General features: G+C 57.0%; 1 protein-coding gene across 1 annotated transcript in view; it reads left to right on the top strand.

Annotated features, from left to right (window-relative positions):
* Window positions 1–19589, top strand: part of CACNA1G (calcium voltage-gated channel subunit alpha1 G) — a 63930-nt gene that overhangs the window by 6093 nt on the left and 38248 nt on the right. Inside the window, exons 2-9 of the mRNA XM_089901094.1 lie at window positions 1717–1828; window positions 1991–2124; window positions 2520–2617; window positions 4655–4814; window positions 5299–5599; window positions 5753–5845; window positions 8033–8816; window positions 10716–11092. Of these exons, the coding sequence (XP_089757220.1) occupies window positions 1717–1828; window positions 1991–2124; window positions 2520–2617; window positions 4655–4814; window positions 5299–5599; window positions 5753–5845; window positions 8033–8816; window positions 10716–11092 (2059 nt within the window). The remainder of the gene's footprint in view (window positions 1–1716; window positions 1829–1990; window positions 2125–2519; window positions 2618–4654; window positions 4815–5298; window positions 5600–5752; window positions 5846–8032; window positions 8817–10715; window positions 11093–19589) is intronic.

Here is a 19589-nt window from a genome sequence, read left to right as displayed (position 1 = left end):
GACGATGGTCCCAAAGGAGCTCCCTCCCTGTCCCCTTTTTTCCAGGCTGACCCCCGGCTGACCCTTATTCTGGGGATAGGTCCACTGGGCTCCGGCTCCACTGAGGAAAACAGCTCCATGGAAACAGAGCTCTTTTTATTTCCCCCTTCCATCAATTTACCCCAAAAGCCTAGAATTTTTTTTTTTTTAACTCTTATTCCTGTGAGGATGTAAGATTAGGGAAATTGTAGTGCCTTGGGAATTTAGGATACCTGCTGGTGGGAAGGGATGTGAGTCTGAGGGAAAAGGGCCTGGGTGACAGGAGGGGGTAGAAGGGCTTTGAGGTGATTGAGTGTGGGCTCCCGGAGAGGGGGTGTGGTCTGAGGTTCAGGACAGAGATGGGGTATGGCTGGGATCAGCTTCAAGGTAAGTCCTTGGGTCCCTGGCCAAAGCCTTCTCACTCTAGAAGTGGAGTTATGACAGGAAGTTTCCATCTGCTCTGGACGCTCTCTGTCTCACTGAGTCTGGCTTGGTGGGTTGTGCTGTGGGCTGCCATGACACCCTCCCTACCTCCATCCTCAAGGCCTTCTCCTTCCCCTGGCCCCCCACTCTCTGCTTGTTTCTAACCTCTTTACTCTTCTCCAACCCTCTCATGTTTTCCTTGAGAAAACAGGATGCTTGGTCACTTATCTGTGAGTCTGGTGCCCAGAACTTTCTAAGGTCCAGAGGCCATTTTCTACATTCTCCTGTAGATGGGCTGGAAGTGAGCCCCTTAATGAAATCCACTCTGTGGAAAGACTCAGGGTTTAGAAAGACCCCTCTCTCCCCCTTGTTGCAAAACAGAGTCTTTGTTGGTCGAGGGTGGGGCTTTGCTGGAAGCCATAAGAAGGTGTGATGGTGGCATGGTCTGTATACAGGGTACTGTCTGCTCTGCACAGGCTGGGGGCTTATGTCCAGCACAGGGCCTGGTGTGTAGTGGGTCATCATTATTTAACTGTGTGAATGTGTCTGGAGGCCATGTGAGGGCTTTGAGAGGCCAGGGGCTGGCTGGGGAAGAGGCGGCCTGAGGCTCCAGTTCTGTGGTGCTTGTCTGCCTCAGCCTGTCTGTCTGGGGCCAGTGCGATCGTGACAACCCCTTCCCTGCAGCCTGAGCAGCTATGGAAGCTGCTATCTCAGATCAGAAGCTTGGAAAACTCAGTCTCATCTGGGTCTCTCCTGTGACCTTCAGCACACGACTTCTGGGCCTCAGTTTCCTTGGGTTCTGGGGAAGAAGGTGATCTAGCCCGGATATTTCTCGGGGCTGTTGTGAGCATCCAATGTGACATGCTGTGAAAGTGCTTGGTAAACTGTAAGGCAAGCATGATCCGACTTTAGGTTTGTGTCACACATTCACATACATTATCTCATTTGCTTCTCACATTTTTCCCTGTGAGGTAGGGAGAATAAGATTCAGATTCAGTAGCAAGCTCTCGGCGCCTGGCATTTCCACAGGCACGATCGATTTCATCCCCCAAATGGCTTGTGCAAATAGTCAGGGTATTTGTGGCTTTTCCTACTTTACAGAAGAGGAAGCTGGGAACAGAGGTGAGATGACCCGAGCTGGGACTAGCCAGCCGGCTACACCTGGCTACATCTCAGATGGGGTTGGCAGGTCAAGCAGTGGGAGGTGCTGGGGCAGGGCGTGGGGGCCCGGGCTCAACTCCACCCTGGCCAGATGTTTCCTTGACCACCTGGTACCTGGTTTGAGCGCATCAGCATGTTGGTAATCCTTCTCAACTGTGTGACCTTGGGCATGTTCCGGCCGTGTGAAGACATCGCCTGTGACTCCCAGCGCTGCCGGATTCTGCAGGTGAGCATGTGTGTGGGGGGACGAGGGGGGCAGCTTCTGATTTTTATAACCTTGACACCTTCTCTGGAGAGGCCCTGAGCCCAGAGGAGGGGGTGGGGGTGGGGTAGGGGACTGTTCCCCCACCCTTTTCTCAGTTTCAGCAGCCTCTTGTCCCCACATCAGGCCTTTGACGACTTCATCTTTGCCTTCTTCGCTGTGGAGATGGTGGTGAAGATGGTGGCCCTGGGCATCTTTGGGAAAAAGTGTTACCTGGGAGACACTTGGAACCGGCTTGACTTTTTCATCGTCATTGCAGGGTGAGGGCCTGGGCTTGGAGCAGGAGAGCGGCGGATCAGATTGGTCCCTTCCCCAGGGCCAGTTCTAGGCTCGGCCCCCTCCCCCAGCCCATCTACAGTGCTACGTTCTCCCTGGCTGTCCACCAAGGGTCCGGGGCTGTCCTATAGCGCTTGAGCCAGTACTTCTCTGAATTCCAAGGCCCCTCCATCCACACCCTCCTCTGTTCATTGTCTGATAAGGAGTCTGTCCTTGGCTTAGGGGTGGCCTTGCCCCCAGGGAGAGAGCTGGCTTTTCAGGGTCCCTTGGTGGAGGGGGAGGATTCCTGCCCCACCACAGCAAGATTCCTCATTGACCTCTTTTGACCCCCACGGCGGCCTCAGACTCAAAGGGCCTCCCTTTGGGCCCCTCCCTGCAGGATGCTGGAGTATTCGCTGGACCTGCAGAACGTCAGCTTCTCAGCTGTCAGGACAGTCCGTGTGCTGCGACCGCTCAGGGCCATTAACCGGGTGCCCAGTGAGTGACCCCTCAGCCCTCGGCCCCTGGGCGGAGAACCCCAAGAGGAGATATGGGAATCTCAGACCCCACCCCTACCTCCTGGCCACTCACAGGCCTCATGCGGGCCTGGAACACTGAGGCAGGCCCCCTGAGACAAGGGCTCAGTGGGGAGCTGGGTCGCTGGAGCCCAAGGGAGCCCCCACCCGGGCTGCGGCCACTTCCCCCTCATTTCAGCCTGATTTTAGGTCAGAGTCTCAGGAATGTCTCAGATGACCCCTTCCCTTCAGCTAGATCACCCTCCCTCCGGTGGAATAGGGGCGGTGGGAGCAGGGTGGAGAGGCTGGCAGGCCAGGAGGAGTGGGTGCAAAGTGGGATGGCCTTTTCTAGCCAGAACCGCCTCTCATGCGGTCTGGTTCTCTTTGGTGAGACAGCAGCGGCCACACCGAGCATGACTTCTCTCAAGACAAGGCCGCTGCACACCTCATCCTCCCGCTGTGTCCCCTTCCTCTTCCCACACCCTTCCAAGCCTCTGCAGCGACTGACTGCTGGGACAATTATCTAAATTAAACCGCATTAGTCTCTGAGCCAGCCAGGCTTTGGCAGCTCCAGCTCCCCTTGCATCCCGCCCCCCACCCTTTCTCAGGCCCCCTTTGCAACTCCCCAACCTACACAAGCTGCAGATGGCCTCTACTGCCATCCCAGGAGTGGGGGGGTGGGGGCATGTTTCTGGGGCTCAGTGTCTGATGTAGCAGTAGCCCCCTTGGCTGCGTGTGCCTGTGTGCCTGTGTGTGTGCCTGTGGGGGGTGTGTGTGTGTGTGTGTGTGTGCGTGTCTGGGTGGGCAGAGCTGCTCAATGTGTCCTCCAGGCATTGGTGTCTGTCGGTGTTAACAGGAACCCCAGATGAGGGGCATGTCTTCCCTCCTCTCGCGCCCCAGGTGATCGCTGGCAGATTTATAGGCCTCTGACTACCGGTGTAATTCCCTTAATGCAAACCCTGAGGAATTGATCTCAGCGGGAGCGCAGAGGCGCTGAAGGGGGCTGGGAGGGGAGAGGGGAGAGGGACTGAGCGGCAGGGGCGGGGCAGGGCCACTTCGGTCGCCAGGAGCAGTGGCTGGCAGCTGCTTAGAAGCTTTTTCCCTGGAGGGGTCAGGGGGCCACGAGTGTCACTTCGGGGGCCCAAACTAGCCCCAAGAGGTCTGTGTGCTTGACAAGGGTTTGGTGGCCTGGGGGCTAGTTTAGACGTCCTAGATCTGGAGTGGGGAGGGAGGGCAGTATCCCTAACAGCATCTTAGGGGCAGGTTTGTGGTGGCTTTCCCTGTGGAAGGGGTTGTTAACTGACGGCCACCTGTGTGTCCTCAGGTCCTGATGTGAGGATCTGGACCAAGCAGAGACTAGACTCAGGGAGGGCGCTCAGCACCATGGTGAAGTGCAGGGCATCTTGGCCCCTGCGGAGGGCTTGGCTCTCAAAGGGAAATTCCTGCCTGCTAACGCCCTTGCTGGAGTTCTCTGCCTTGGTTTCCCCAATGACTTTGGCGTCTATAACTTAGAAGGGCCAGGTGATTAGGATGTAGTGTGGGAGTGCGTGTGTGTGTGTGCGTGTGTGTGTATTGGGGAGTGGGATACGGAAGCAGAGAGCCTGTCTAAGTCCTGGCACCTACACTTAGCAGCTCTGTGGTACTGGACAAGTCATGTTAGTTCTCTGAGCCTCAGCCCTCATCTGCAAATTGAGGTGATATCAGCTCTGCGATGAAGTTGGGGGAGTTAAGTGGGATGCGGTGCTGGAGAATGCTTTGGAAACTGCGGCCACTCTGCTCATCCTTGGTGGTACTGTGCTCTGACTGGTGTGGGCAGGCCAAGAGGGATAGTGGGTAGGGGTTAGGGGCTGCGAGGGCTGCCTGCAGAGTTAGCAGTGTCTGTTGGTCTCCCTCCAGCTTGAGCCGGGCTGTCTCAGCCTCAGAGGCCCCGGTGGGCCCCCTCTGGGAGTGCTGCCAGGCCCCTGGCAGCCAGCCTAGCCCGGCTAGCCTGGCACCCCCAGCGTGGCTTCTGCCCCCACAGGCATGCGGATCCTCGTCACGCTGCTGCTGGACACGCTGCCCATGCTGGGCAACGTCCTGCTGCTGTGCTTCTTCGTCTTCTTCATCTTTGGCATCGTTGGCGTCCAGCTGTGGGCAGGGCTGCTTCGTAACCGATGCTTCCTGCCCGAGAATTTCAGCCTGTGAGTGGCACATGGGCCGGGAGGTGACCTGGGAGTGGCTGTGGGGCTGGGACCTCCCTCAGTTCCTGTTGCTGGTGACATATCTGTTCTCTTATTAGTGACATATCTGGTTATCAATCTTGGCTACACAAAGGAGTCACCTGGGGAGTTTAAACAACGGCAAGGCCTTCATTCTCCCCACTGCCCATTTCGATTTCATGGGTGTGGGGTTCAGCCTGGGCGTGGGGATTTTTAAAAGCTCCTCAGTGAGCCTAAAGTGCAGCCACGTTGGGAACCTCTGCTCTAGGATGGAGACTTCCCACGTCCCGACTCTGGAGTTTCACCCTCAATCTGCATGCTCCTGGCGCACCCCATCTGCACCCATGCATCCCTGCCCCTTCCCAGTGCTCGCCCTGTGTGCCTCAGTTCATCCACCCAGCTCTCCCTTCCTGGGCCCTGTCCCCCGAGAACCCTGCTCTCAGCCTCATCCCTGTTTCCTCCGCAGCCCCCTGAGCGTGGACCTGGAGCGCTACTACCAGACCGAGAACGAGGATGAGAACCCCTTCATCTGCTCCCAGCCTCGCGAGAACGGCATGCGCTCCTGCAGGAGTGTGCCCACGCTGCGCGGGGACGGGGGTGGCGGCCCGCCCTGTGGCCTGGACTACGAGGCCTACAACAGCTCCAGCAACACTACCTGTGTCAACTGGAACCAGTACTACACCAACTGCTCTGCAGGGGAGCACAACCCCTTCAAGGGCGCCATCAACTTCGACAACATCGGCTATGCCTGGATTGCCATCTTCCAGGTGGGGCAGCCTGGGCACTGGGAGAGTCCCCAGGACACAGTCCCGGCTTGCAGTGCTTGTCCTTGGGGTTGGGATGGGGTCAGGACCTCTAGAGGAGACTGCAGGGGGCTTTAGGGGGCCCAGAAACAGCCTGCCCCTCTGCAACCTCCCCAGGTCATCACGCTGGAGGGCTGGGTCGACATCATGTACTTTGTGATGGATGCTCATTCCTTCTACAACTTCATCTACTTCATCCTCCTTATCATCGTGAGTGATTTCCTCAGGCCCCTGTGGGGATGGGGGATCCTGGGGAAATGGGTGGGGGGAGTCCAGAGAGGGGACTTGCTTGGTCTGAAGTTCTAGCTTTCAGAAAAAGTCCCATAGAGACACAGGCAGAAGGCACCTGTCATGAGGAGTCAGGAGGTAATCCAAGGTCAAGTGCTATCACTTACTAACACTTAAAATCTTGGGCAAGTCATTCCCTATGAGGCCCCCCAGCCCCACCCTGGGCATCTGTTTCCTCATCATTAAAATGGGTGGTCGTCAACCCAGGGTGATGCCGCCTCTCCCAGGGGGCATTTGGAAATGGCAAAGTGTGGTCCTGTTTTTTACAAGAACTAGGGGAGCACTACCGGCATTTTGCTGGGGGGTAGGGTGTAGATAACAGGCACCCTGAAATGACAGTCCTGCCAACGAAGAATCGTTCCACCCCAAATTCCCATCATTTGGTGTTGAGAAACGCCGCGTGATCTCTTGTTCCAGCTCAGAAGTTCCAAGACTTTATGAGGACAGAAGACAAGAGGCAAAAAGTAGCAATGTTTAATCACTGCCATTCATGATTAATAATTTAATTGCTACCACTTATAGCTAATATTTACTCAGCACTTACTATGTGCCAGTCCCGGCTCTGAGCACTTTCTTATGTGCTGGTGCATTTAATCCTCACCAGGATCCTGCCGTTGTCTCCATTTTACAGATGAGGAAGTTGACATTTCCTCATTTGTCTGACCCCGTCAGGTGCTTTGCATGCGCTGTGGATTAGTCTTGCTGGGTTGAGCGTCGCTGCTGAAGTGCGCTGTCACGTCTGCTGCCTGCTTAATCCTCAGAGCCCCCTGTGAGGTGGCAGGTGCAGGGACTGTGGCCTCATCTCCTAAATAAGAACTCCGAGCTTCAGAGGGCTTGGTCACTGGAGCTGAGAATTCAACCCCAGGCTACCGACTCCAAATCCAGCCCTTTTTCCGTGTCACCAAGAGGCCAGTGACAGAGCCAGACAGAGGGACAGGTATTAAGAGAAAGAGACTAAGATCTACTCGGGACTTAGGCAGGCCCGAGAGTCAGAATAAAGACCTCTCGGTGAGTGAGAGGTGTCCCTGAGAAAGAATGGCGCCCCACCCCCAACCATCCCTGGTATGGAAGGGTAGGGGCCTGTTCCCTTCCCCCCACCATCACCTGGGTGGCAAGGCCAGCACCTCTGGGAAGTGGTTTCGTGACCTTTTCACGGGATCTTTTCACCACTCAGCTCTCCCTGGGCTTGGGGAGTGGGAAGGAAGCAGACAGAGAGGTAAGGGGCCTTGTTTCCACCCTCCCACACACCCCATGAAAAATCTTTCCAAACAGCTCTCTGGAATCACACTAGTGAAGCTAATTATCATAATTACTAGGACACAAGCTAGGGAAAAAAATCTGCTTTGTCACCATAAATATTCATTACCTTCATTCTGGTTTGTTATCCAAGGAATTGCCACCCCAGAAGCCCGGGGGAAACTGAGGCATGGAGGTGGAGATGGGGGAGTGTGGCCAAGTCAGAGTGGCAAACTGGCTAGTCTGCAGGGTTCAGGGTTCAGCCCATTACCCAGCTGGGGGAGGGGAAAGGCCAAGGCCAGTGGTCACGAGGATACTGAGGTCCCGTGGTTAAGGGTCGCACTCAAGCTTCCACAGCTAGACTTGGGACTAGAAGCAGGAGTTTTGTGAACAGTGTTTTTGCCAAGATCTCAAAAGCTCAACCCAATGTGAAAACCCCACGTCCCCAAGGTAGCAGTCATTTCCACAGCCTTACCTAACTCCTAATGGGAATTGGGGAGGGGGTGCTCAGAATCTCGGAGGATGGGCATGTTTAGGGGCAGGGAGTTTGGGAGATATCCTTGCCAGGTAACCTCATGATCAATGGCAATGCCTTGGAATTCCACAGAGGTTGGTTCAAGTCTAAGCTTTGCTGTGCATGAGCTGAATGATCGTGGGCAAATTCCTCAACCTCTCTGAGCCCCAGTTTCCTCACGTGTCAGATGGAGACAATAAAGGTGTCCCCTCTTGAGACTGTTCTGAGAATAAAACAGGATGATGCTTGGACAGTTGTTGAGCCCAGCGCCTGGCGCAGAGGGAGCAGTCTGTACGGTGGCCGGCGCTGTGACTCCCTTTCCTTCAGGCTGTCTCCTCTTGTTGTCCCCACCCCCATAGGTGGGCTCCTTCTTCATGATCAACCTGTGTCTCGTGGTGATCGCCACGCAGTTCTCAGAGACCAAGCAACGGGAGAGCCAGCTGATGCGGGAGCAGCGCGTGCGGTTCCTTTCCAACGCCAGCACCCTGGCCAGCTTCTCCGAGCCGGGCAGCTGCTATGAGGAGCTGCTCAAGTACCTCGTGTACATCCTCCGGAAAGCAGCCCGAAGGCTGGCCCAGGTCTCCCGGGCAGCGGGCGTGCGGGCCGGCCTACTGAGCAGCCCAGCTCCCCACGGGAGCCAGGAACCCCAGCCCAGCGGCAGCTGCCCTCGCTCCCACCGCCGTCCGTCTGTCCACCACCTGGTGCACCATCACCACCACCATCACCACCACTACCACCTGGGCAACGGGACGCTACGGGTCCCCCGGGCCAGCCCACAGATCCAGGACAAGGATGCTAATGGATCTCGCCGGCTCATGCTGCCACCACCCTCGACACTCGCCCTCTCCGGGGGCCCTCCAGGGGGTGCAGAGTCTGTGCACAGCTTCTACCATGCTGACTGCCACTTGGAGCCAGTCCGCTGCCAGGCACCCCCTCCCAGGTCGCCATCTGAAGCATCGGGCAGGACTGTGGGCAGTGGGAAGGTGTACCCCACCATGCACACCAGCCCTCCACCAGAGATGCTGAAAGAGAAGGCGCTAATGGAGGTGGCCCCCACCTCTGGACCCCCCACCCTCACCAGCCTCAACATCCCACCCAGGCCCTACAGCTCTATGCACAAGCTGCTGGAGACACAGAGTACAGGTGAGAACTCTGGGTGGAGGCACGTTGGTGCCCCTCACCCAGGGACCGGGTGATATCCCATCCCAGCCAGGACTGGGGCGTCTGGAGTCAGAAGGACAGGGCTTGGATTCCCATTCTGCCACTCTTGGCGTTGGGACCTTCAGCTAGTCACATCGCTTCTTTGAGCCCTAATTTTCTCATCTGTTAAAATGGGAATCATAATTCCTACACTGTAGTAATAACAACAGCTGTCGTGTAATGAGCACGTGCTATGTGCTCTGCTCTATGCTGTTTGCAGTTGTGGACGGATTGCTGTGTGCCTGTCACGTGCTTCTCAGGCAAAACCCCACTGGAGCCTCTCATCAGTTTAAGTGATAAACTTTATCATCGCCATTTTACTGATGAGACAAAGGAGGCTCCGAGAGGTTGTGTGACTTGCCCGAGGCTGTGCCATTGGTGAGGGGTGGAGTCAGGGCCCTCTGACTCTGAGGCCCACGCTCTATAGTCCTTGTTGCAGGTTCAGAGGGGAAATGGTGTGTGATTGTGGTGAGCATCACGTCCCACGCTAAGGTCACTCTTGTAAACATGAGTGTCACTCCGTCCCCATAGGGAGACCTGGGGCTTTGTGCAGAAAGTCCTCAGGGGCTGCTAGACACGACCCAGTGTCGTGGGGAAGGGAGATGCTTGCACCTGGGGGCATCCCCCAGTCAGGCAGGGGTGGCACACCCTCCTCCACAGACAGACTCACTGTAGCCGAAGCCCAGGGCCTGTGTTTCAGGAAGGATGTGGCACGTGGGAGAAGTGGGATATTTGTGGGCTGTTATGTGGGAATGTGGGCTGGGACAGGAAGGTGCCATCACAGAATGCAGTGGGAAGGGTTCTTGTGCCAGCTCTTCTACTACCCTGCCAAGGGGCGCCAGCCAGCCGCACACACGCATGGTTCTATTTCCTTCTGTGTAAAAGGCAGGGCTGGGACCATCATAGCTGTCAGTGGTGTTTACCGATGTCCTCCTGCATGCAGGCGGAAGGGCTGGGCCCCGAGCCAGGCATCTTCAAATCCATGCTTTCTCTGGGTAGTCTCTGAGGTTTCTTTCAGCTCTCACAGTCTATGGTCAAAGCTGTATTTAAATCGACATTGGCGTCTTGGGATAGGTCACTGTGTACGTGCACATGCGCAGTCTGGGGTGTGTGTGTGTGTGTGTGTGTGTGTGTGTGTGTGTGTGTGCATGAAGGTATCTGGTGTGTGTATGTGCCCGTCTGCATGCACATGTCTGGTGTTCATATGTGCATGTGTCCACACGTGTCTGATGTGTATAGGTGCGTGTCCATGCACACGGGGTGGTGCTCTTGTCTGGTGTGTACGCACGCCCATGTGTGCACATGCCTGGCACACGTGCACCGTGTGATATGTATGGGTCTGTGCACACTTGTGTTTGGCTGTGCGTGTGTATGTGACTCATAAATTGTATGCATATGTACACAGTACATGTATGTATGCGAGTATGTGTCTAGTGCACATGTGCGTGTGTCTGGTGTGAGAACATACATGAATACACATGTATGGGTGTGTGTCTTAAGGATCCCTTGGAAAATGCTACTTAAAGCAGTGTTAATGCAGGGCTGGCTTCCCTGGGAAGGAAAGATGGTCTAGGCTCCTTCCTGAAGGCTCCTAGGTCAACTGCTCGAACCCTAGGACAACCAGCAGTGACTGTCAGTGGGATGCTATTGGCATTTGGGGGCATTCTCTTACTCAGGATTGCCCACATTGCAAGTCATTCAGCACCCCTGCCCACCAAGTGCCTAGCACCCCCATCACTGAAAGAATCCCAAACTCCCCTACTCATTTTATACACACTCTGAGGGAAGGGTGGCCCCAACTTGGAAACCCTGGAGTCTCTAACCTCTACTCTCCTGTCCCAGGCGCCTGCCAAAGCTCTTGCAAGATCTCCAGCCCTTGCTTGAAGGCAGACAGTGGAGCTTGTGGCCCAGACAGCTGTCCCTACTGTGTCCGGACTGGGGCAGGGGAGGTGGAGCTCGCCGGCCACGAGATGCCTGACTCAGACAGCGAGGCAGTTTATGAGTTCACACAGGACGCCCAGCACGGTGACCGCCAGAATCCCCACAGCTGGCGTCGACGGAGCCTGGGGCTGGACGTGGAGCCCAACTCCGTGCTGGCCTTCTGGAGGCTGGTCTGTGACACCTTTCGGAAGATTGTGGACAGCAAGTACTTTGGTCGGGGAATCATGATTGCTATCCTGGTCAACACACTCAGCATGGGCATCGAATACCACGAGCAGGTAGGGACACGGGCAAGGGCACGGTCCCTGGGCTGGGGACCCTCTGTCTTCCTCCCCTCCCACTCCGTGTTCGGTCTCCTCTCCATGCTGCTAGCTTGCATGGCAGGGAGGAGGACAGGAGGGAGATGCACCAATGTGGGGGTCTCTTTGGAGCGTGAAAGCCAGTGAATGTCATACAGTCTCTGAGTGTGGAGGTTGCCCAGGGCAGGGGCAGGGTCTGAGCTGGGTGTGTTTCATCTGGGAAGGCTTCTGAGAGGAGGTGGGCTTTAAAGGATTTAAATGAGCGACGAGCATCAGATGGGGGCAAGGCCTTTTTGGAGGGACAAGCCACACACAGGGGGTGGGCTGGGCCCCCGGGCATTCACCGGACTCCGTAATTAGGGGTGTGATTGACTGGAGGCAGCAGGGGGCTGTGCAGGTGGAGGTGAGGAGTGGAGGGCTGGAGCCTGCCCCTGGGCGGGGTAGGGAGGGAGGCCATCTGCTCTTGGCCTCTGTTCTGGGAGCCGTGCTGTGAACGGGGAGGGCGGCTCTGGGTGGAAGAGAGCTCCCAGCATGGTGAGGGGACTTGAAACCATTGCGCTTGAGGAATCGTTCTAAGAACCTGGATGTTTAGTCAGGAGAAGAGGAGGCTCAGCAGGGACAGGCGAGCTGTCTTCAAATATTTGAAGGGCTGTCATGTGGAAGAGGAAGCAGGCTTGTTTTGCGGAGCTGACGGCTGCAGGCAATGGGATCTGGGCTGAGGGGGAGGAGGCTGTCTTCTCTCGCAGAGATGTGCAAGAACAGAAGGGGTGGCCTGGGGAACCCCACCGACCCCACTCCCACACTGGAGGTGGGAGCAGGTACCACGGGGCCTCACAACCGGCTATGGCTTCATCCCCCACAGGAATCCTTTCAGAAGGCAGCCCTTCCCCCCAGTTTGGCCTTCCAGGTCGCCCCCTTGTCAGATTCTTAGGAAACGAGGGAGGCCAGCAGGCAGGTGCTGCGGTTCACAGGCCCTTCTGTGCTCTTCTCCCCTGGGTGTTCTCACCGTCCTGGGGCTCAGGGAGGGTCGGGGCTGCCAGACCTTCCCTGGTGCCGACCGAAGCCAGGTACTGCCCCAACCTAATGGGTACAGGCACGCGGAGCCAGAGGGTGTGGAGTGGGCGCGTACTCGCAGGCACGCACGCACGCACGGGTGTGGCAGGGGTAGGGCAACCATGGGGCAGGTCCTGGGCTCCGCTGGGCATGGCCACGGGGCAGTGCCGGGAGTGGGTCTGGGTCGAGGCTGGGTATCCTAGGTCCAAGCCTGGCTGGAGCAAACGGGCGATGTTCACTTTTCAGGCGGTTCTGAATTCCCTTACCGTCCACCCCACTCAGCTCCTACCCCAATTGCCCTGTCCAGCCGGGTGCACCCCAGCCCCTCCCACATCACCATCAACCATGTTGACGCCCCTCCCTTTTGCCTCAGTGACCCCCACCCAGCCGGCTATACCCTGTTCCTTTCCTATGGAGGTGAGGTGGAGGCGGGGCAGGACACCGGCTGCAGGGTCAGCAGGTGGGGAGTACGGCACTTTGGTGGGCGTGTTGTGTCTGGGCGCATGGCGCGTGGGTGTGTGTGGCGCACGCCTGCTCAGCCAGCCTCCTGGGGAGAGGTGCTCTGCTCTGTCAGGCTGGTTGTGGCGGCATTTTCTACTGCCGCAATCCAGGTGGCGGCAGCTCCTAAGCTCCCATTACGCCAGCTCCCGAGCCTGAATCTCAGCCTCCTCTCCCTTACCCCAGTTCTGGCTGTGGTCAGATGCCCCTCCCCCCCGGGGGCACCTCCTCGGCTGCTGGTGGAGGCTTTGACTGTGCTGGAAAGAAGCTGAGTCACAGAGACTGAGGGCCGATGAAGCTGCAGCAAGAGGGCTTTCAGTCAGACATCAGGAAGGACACCCCCTTGGGGAAGAAGTAATAGCAACCAGTCACGGTGCCTGCAACATCTCCTTATCCAAGTTCCTGAGGAAAGCGGGGGACAGCCTCCCAAGTCCTCAGCAGCAGGGAGTCCCCACTCAGTGGTGGCACAGTGTCTGCTCCAGGGAGGAGTTTGTCCCAGTACCTGGTTGCCGAGGGCCCCATAGGGGTGAGTGAGAGTCACCAGCAGGCCAGGCAGAGGACTGACTGCGGCCCCGGCAGGCTCAGGGGCTGGGAGCGGTAGAAAATCCCAGAAGCAGCCGTGGCCCTGTGCTTGCAGGCACTGCGGCATGAATGTCCCGCCATCTGGGTCCCTGAGCCTGAGCAGGCTGAGGGGAGCAGGGAAGGATGCAAGGAGACATGGAGGCCGAAAGACAGAGACACAGAGGAGGATATGGATACACAGAGGGAGGCAGAAAGAGAAAGGGAGGGAGAGACAGAGATAGGGAGATGGGGGCACAGAGAGCAAGATGGAGACCCAGGGGGAGAGAGATGAAAAGACAGGAAGGCAGAGACACAGAGACAAGAAGGTCAGAGATATAGAGAGGGAGATGGAGACTCACGGGGAGGAGACAGAGACAGGTGGAGGCACAGACATGTAGGGGTGACACAGACAGATACAGAGAGGGAGCCAAAGACAGACCAAGACCCTGATGTAAACAAGGATAGACGGAGCAGGGACCAGGAGACAGAGGCTCCAATGGAGCCTCAGATGAAGGAGAGGAGGAGCCAGTTGAGCAAGAGAGCTGAGAGACACAGCAAGGAAGAGCGTCTGCAGATGCTCAGCGGCGAGGACCAGAGGCTCATGGCTTCCTGCAGTGCTCTTCATGAGGCAGTTGTATCCATCGATCTTGGTGTTGGACTGTTAGACTGTCGGACACTGGAGAGGGTGTTGCTGGTGCTTCCCTGGGGGAGGAGCCCAGCCCGTTGCTGGTGCCCTTTCCAGACCTGTCCTCTCCCACCGTCACCTATCTTACCCACCATTCGGTTTTCCTGTCTAGAACAGGAAAACCTGCTGCTCTCTACCAACCTCTTGACCAAGGTAGCATCCATTTCGTCATACCCCACGCTACCCGAGGTGGGCCCCATGCTGTCCACACTCTCCTGCTTTTCCCACCCCTTAACCCACCAGCTGGCGGAGAAGTGGCAGGGCTAGTTTGTGCAGAGAGACTGGTGAGGAGGACAAAGACACAGGACTCTGAGGAGGGAGCAAGAATATAACTTCGGATAGGAAGTGTGATCTGATGGAGGGCGGGCTTGTGTGTGCCCCACCCACTAGGGGGCGGTGCCTGGAACAGGGAGCTTGTGAACTATACATCCATCCATCCATCCATACATTCCACACACATTTTCTGTGCATCGGAGTTGGGCCTAAGCAGTGGCATGCTGATAAATGTTTAATAACCAGCCCTTTAAAAAGAAAAAATTGTCCTGATTTGTGTTGTTTACAGTATTTGCCAATTTCCGTGGTGTAAATGCTTCCACTATGGCTGATTTCCAGCTACCAATGTGATGTCACTGCATGTGGAGCTGGGAAGAGAGGTGCACAGCCAGACGCTCCAGTACAACACTGGGCCGGGGCACTCTGTCCTTCCCCTCAAAGACCTCACCGACAAGTAAACGTCACACTAACTTGATGTAATATGTGCTTGGAAAGGATGCACAGAGGAGTAACCCATGACCCAGACTGGGGAAAGGATTCAAGGAGGGCTTCAGAAGGACATGACCTAAGAGCTGAGTTTGAATGGAGATTGGGAAGTAGCTAGTGAAGGGTAGAGAGTAGGGCACAGCATGGGGGAGGACCAGAGGCACCAGACACAAAAAATGAAGAGATTTATAAGGAGTTCAGAATGAATAGGGCGCTGGGTGGGGGCTGGGATGGGCAAGTAACAAGAGATGAGTTTGGAAAAAAACTCAGAGCTAGGTCCTGAGAGGCATAGGAAGGAGTTTGGATTTATTTTATCCTGAAGGTGACAGGTTCCCAAAAAAGGTTTTAAGCAGGTCGATGATATGTGTTTCTGTTCTATGAAAAGGCCTCCGGAAGCCACGTGGGGAGTAGAAGGGAGAGGGAGACAGGAGGCAGGGAGGCCCACCAGAGGGCTACTGCAGTGGTCTGGCCAGTTCATACATCTCTGTCCCTGGAGACAGAAAGAAGAGTGCGGGGGAGAGCTGGCAGGTAGCTGAATCTGTAGACCTCAACACCAGTTGGATATCTGTGGGGACGAGGCGGCGAGGATGACACCCAGGTTTCTGCTTCAGGGGCAAGCACTGGGGCTTGTGCAGAGTTGGGCTGGAGGGCATTGCGTACAAGGTGCCCGTGGGACATCCAGCGTGCTGTTGGAGCACAGAAGAGAGGTTGTCTCCTGGAACCTGTCTCTGCCTGAGTATGCGTGGGGGCGAGCCCCCTCCAGGAGAATGGGGTCTTAAGGACGCAGGAGCTTCCTAATCGCCCCCTTCCTGGTTTGGGGCTGCTGAGGGCAGGGGCCTCATATTCTAGAAGAGGGACAACAGCATGTGGGGAGGTGGGGAGGGCACACAGCCCAGTGGTCTCCTGGCCTGCAGAGGAGAGAGAGGGAGGGTCCGGAATACACAGCCTTTCAGGCCAGGGGAGGACAGGGCAGGTGATGATTCTGCTTGTTTCCCCATCCTGTCACTCTAGATACACGTCCAGGGAGGGTTTCTATTTATAAGTGAGTGAAGTCAGCTGTTCAGGGCAAGGGAAGCTGGGGGTGGGGTGGGGTGGGGGAGAGTCCAGATGCGGTAGGTCTTAACTTTGAGGGGATTCACAGGCTCCTTCTGGATTCTGCTGAAAGCTGGGACCCTTTTCCCAGAAGATAGACACAGGCATGGATATACCCCAGTGTGGCCTTCGAGGACAGGGGTTTACAGACACCTGTCCTATTCCTTGGGCCTCCCGGGAGTCCTTGGCCTCCAGGCAGAGGAGCTGGGGCTGAGGGCCAAGCAAGACCTGGGGGGATGACCTTTCACAGTTGCCCTGGTCCCAGACTTTCAAAGGTTCTCCAGAGGTGGGAGGGAGAAGGGTGCTGTTTTGGAGATGGCCAGCAAAAGGGGTGCTCACATTCCTCCAGGTGTCATCTGGCTCTAAGATTCCCCAATTCAGCAAACGTGGGGAGCACCTCCTGTGCACAGCACGTTAGAATAGAATAATAGAATGGGGGCGGGGGCGGTGCCAGGAGCACCCAAGAAACTTAGGTTCCAGCAGAAAAGTCATTCTGCTTCACGGATGGTTATGCCAAATGCCATAAGGGAGACTTCCGGGGGCTTACACCCAGATGGGGGATTTCGGAGGGCTTCCTGAAGGAGGTGGCATTTGAGGGTGGTCTTGAAATATAAGTGGGATTGGTAGCTGAGGCCAGGAGCAGAGGGTTCCGGTGGAGGGACTGCGGGGGATTCTGGCAGCCTGGCCTGGGAATGCACAGGGAGACATAGGATGCTCTGAAGGACCGTCGTGTTGCCTCCCCCACCCCAGCCCGAGGTGTCTGAGCAGCAGTGAAGTGAGTCCAGCAGTGCTGTGGAAGCTGGAGCTTCCAGTTAGGTGTGGGCTGGTTTGGGGGAGGGACCCGGAGGCTATTTCTATGGTTCAGATCAGAGGCAATGAGGGCCACCAGTATGGCGGAGGGGGAAAAGGACGAGCGGGTGGGGGCACAGCCATTCCATCGCCAAGGTCTGTGGGCCGAGGCACCTGCTGCTAGAGGGATGAAGGGCAGGCATAAATCCTAGATAACTCCTAGGTTCCAAAACTGAATCCTGGAGAGGGATGGAGCTGGGAGGTCGGGAAAGGAGCAGGTTTGGGAGAGGAGGTGAGAGGGTTTGTTTTGGACTTGAGCTGGCCCTGGGCCATCCTGGGAAGGCTGTCAGACAGGTTGGTTCTCTGGGTGAGGAACCAAGGCTTGGAAGGAGATTGTTTTGCATTGTCCACACCCCAGTGACATCTGGAGAGGTGGGAGATGGAGGGTGTGGGAGACCAGGGGGGATGTGGGTTCTGCTGAACTCAGGAATGTTGGCCTGAGGGCAGAAAGGCAGCGGGAGAGGGAGAAGAGCCCTAAGAGGGCAGGAGGTGGCCCGCACAGGGTCAGGGAAGCAGAGGGAGGTAGTCATCAGGCAGGAGGGGCTTGCAGCAGGCTCAGGTCCTGCCCAGGCATCCGGAAGAGGAGGGCTGGGAAGAGGGTTCTTGGAGAGAGCTGGAGTGGTGGGGCCTGGGGTTCAGGCGTAAATAGGCCCGGATCCATGCGAAGGTTTCTGCTTTTAGGCAGGGGAAGTGATATTGGAGAAGTGAGGGAAACAGGGACAACTGATGGAATGAAATGGATTCCAGGGGAGCATGGTGGGCGGGTGTGGGGTGGAGGAGGGGCTGGCTGCCTTCCAGGAGGGAAGAGAGATGAGTAGGTTGCAGGACATACAGCTGCCTGGGGGCAGGAAGTGGAGCCCCATGAAGCAGGAGGCCAGGTTGGGAGTGGGGATGGGGGCCAGGGAGAGGGAGAGTGTCTGAGGCAGCTCTTGGGGGTGAAAGATGGAGATCCAACAATAGAGGAAGATGAATCCCGGCACAGAGCAGCCCTTGGTCCCCCAGCACGGTATTCTCCTGTCCAGTCAACACAGGTTGCTGACTAGCAGAGCTCAGCAATTCGACAGCTGCAGCAGAGAGGCAGAGGGGGTGGGGACTTACCTGGGCTGGAGCTGGCAAGACAGGAGGAGCCCTCTGAGGTCTGTGGCCTGAGGGCAGCCTTTAAATGGTCCACCACAGCTGGGCCGAGAGACTGTGCAGGCGAGTGAGGGGCAGGGGCCACAGATCCAAAATTTTAAGTCACAGAAGCTTTGGGTCGACTCTGCAAGCTGAGTGAGCACTGTGGGTGCCTTTACTTACTTGGCTTGTGTGTTCCCTTGGGGTGGCTCTGGGGAGCTGACAGGAGACCACGGGGAGGGGCTAAAGTACCGTTGGTTACGAGGCACTGGAGCACAGTGACACCTAACAATGGGCCCAGCGGGCATGAGGGGCTAGAAGAACGTGCTGAGAGGCGACGTTCCAAGCTAGAGTGCTTCCAGGGGGACGGCGAAAAGCAAGGCCTGTATGATGAGGCCTTTGAGGTCTCCTAGAAACCTCCTGCCGCCCAGGCGTGCCCTGATTTCCCCCACCTCCTTGGAGAAGAAGGAGAGGGCGGGAGGCCCCACTGACCCAGTGACACTCACCCCATCACTGCGGCCCACCTGCACCACCTCTCCTGGGTGTGGAATCAGCAGGCAGGACTGTCAAAGGCAGAGGTGAGGTGAGCTGAGGAGTCAGAATTGGGGAGCAGAGATTTCAGGGTCCATGGAACAGGTGGCAGCTGAGGAGATGGGGGCGAAGGTGGAGCTTGGCAGGGTTGGGGTGACTCGTACAGGCCTCCCCTCAGGTCTGGTCTGGCTTGTCCCCGCCTTGCACCTTCCCTGCAAAAGGCACATCCCTGTCTGCCAGAGCTGGCTCTCAGGCCTCGCGCCTGGACCGCTGCAGTATCCCCTAATCGGTCTCCATCTCTTTGTCTCTCCGAGCCATCCGCACACTGCCGCTACTGCAACAGGTTAATCTTAATACACTGCTTTGCACATCTCCCCACTCCCCCCAGAAGCCTCAACGGCGGCATCATGGGCAGAGGCGAGTCCAGCCTGAGTCAAGTCGTGGAGCGGAGTCAAAGCCATTCTGGCTGGGCCCCACCTACCTGGCAGCCTTGCTCCCCAGTGGTCCCTCCCACCCTCTGACCAGGGCAGACACTTGATCCTTGGTCCTGGAGTATGCCCTGCACATTCCTTCCTCTGCTCCTTTGCTCACGCCGCTCTGGCCGGGGATGCCTTCCACGGGAGTTCTCCTCCCACTGCCTCCTCCCCACTGGCCCACTGACCTCAGCCGGTCTGAGCTCCTGGGGCCCTTCTGGTGTCTGCCACACGTGGTGCTTAGCTTCGGCCTTGCAGGCACTCTGTCCTGCCACATGTGAGGACTGCTGCCACTGTCAGTGCCCACGGGGCCACCCGAGCAGGACTCTGGCCTGGGTGTTTTCACAGGCTTTAACTCCTATATCTGGCAAGGCAGCCTCGTCACAAGGAGGTGTTACCCTGTTTAACAGAAGAGGCCACTGGGAACCAGCAAGGTTAAAGGACTTGCCTGAGGTCACCCAGGTGCAAAGTCTCCGAGTTGGCAGGCCTCCTGCATTCAGGTTCGACCCCATCTCTTAGCAGTGCTGTGCACACCATGAGCACTTTAAGGGTTAGTGGATGGAGGTGCTCTGGGTTTCAGGGGGGTCCTGGGGCAGCTTACCTGGGGCCCAGTTACTCCAAGCTGACAGGCTAAGGGGACGGGAAGCGTTGGGAGATGGGAGATGGGAGATTTACAGTTAGCGTCAGCACAGAGAAGAGCCTGGGGCCTCTGGGTGGGAGAAGCTCAGGCTGCCTGGCCTCCACTGCAGAAGCCCCCACTGGGCCTTGACCTTTGTGAACAGGAGGGAGGATGCAGTCTAGACCAGAGAAGGGACTACCTGGCAGCCTGATGGGCTTGTGTGAGTCTGTGTGGGCTGTCTGG

This window comes from Delphinapterus leucas, chromosome 19, assembly GCF_059928025.1.
Source record: "Delphinapterus leucas isolate spDelLeu-1000000601 "Yukka" chromosome 19, BTC_Dleu_Yukka2, whole genome shotgun sequence".
Classification (NCBI taxonomy): Eukaryota; Metazoa; Chordata; class Mammalia; order Artiodactyla; family Monodontidae; genus Delphinapterus; species Delphinapterus leucas.
The sequence above is the reverse complement of the archived record's forward strand: the minus strand, read 5'-3'. Positions and strand labels throughout refer to the sequence as shown.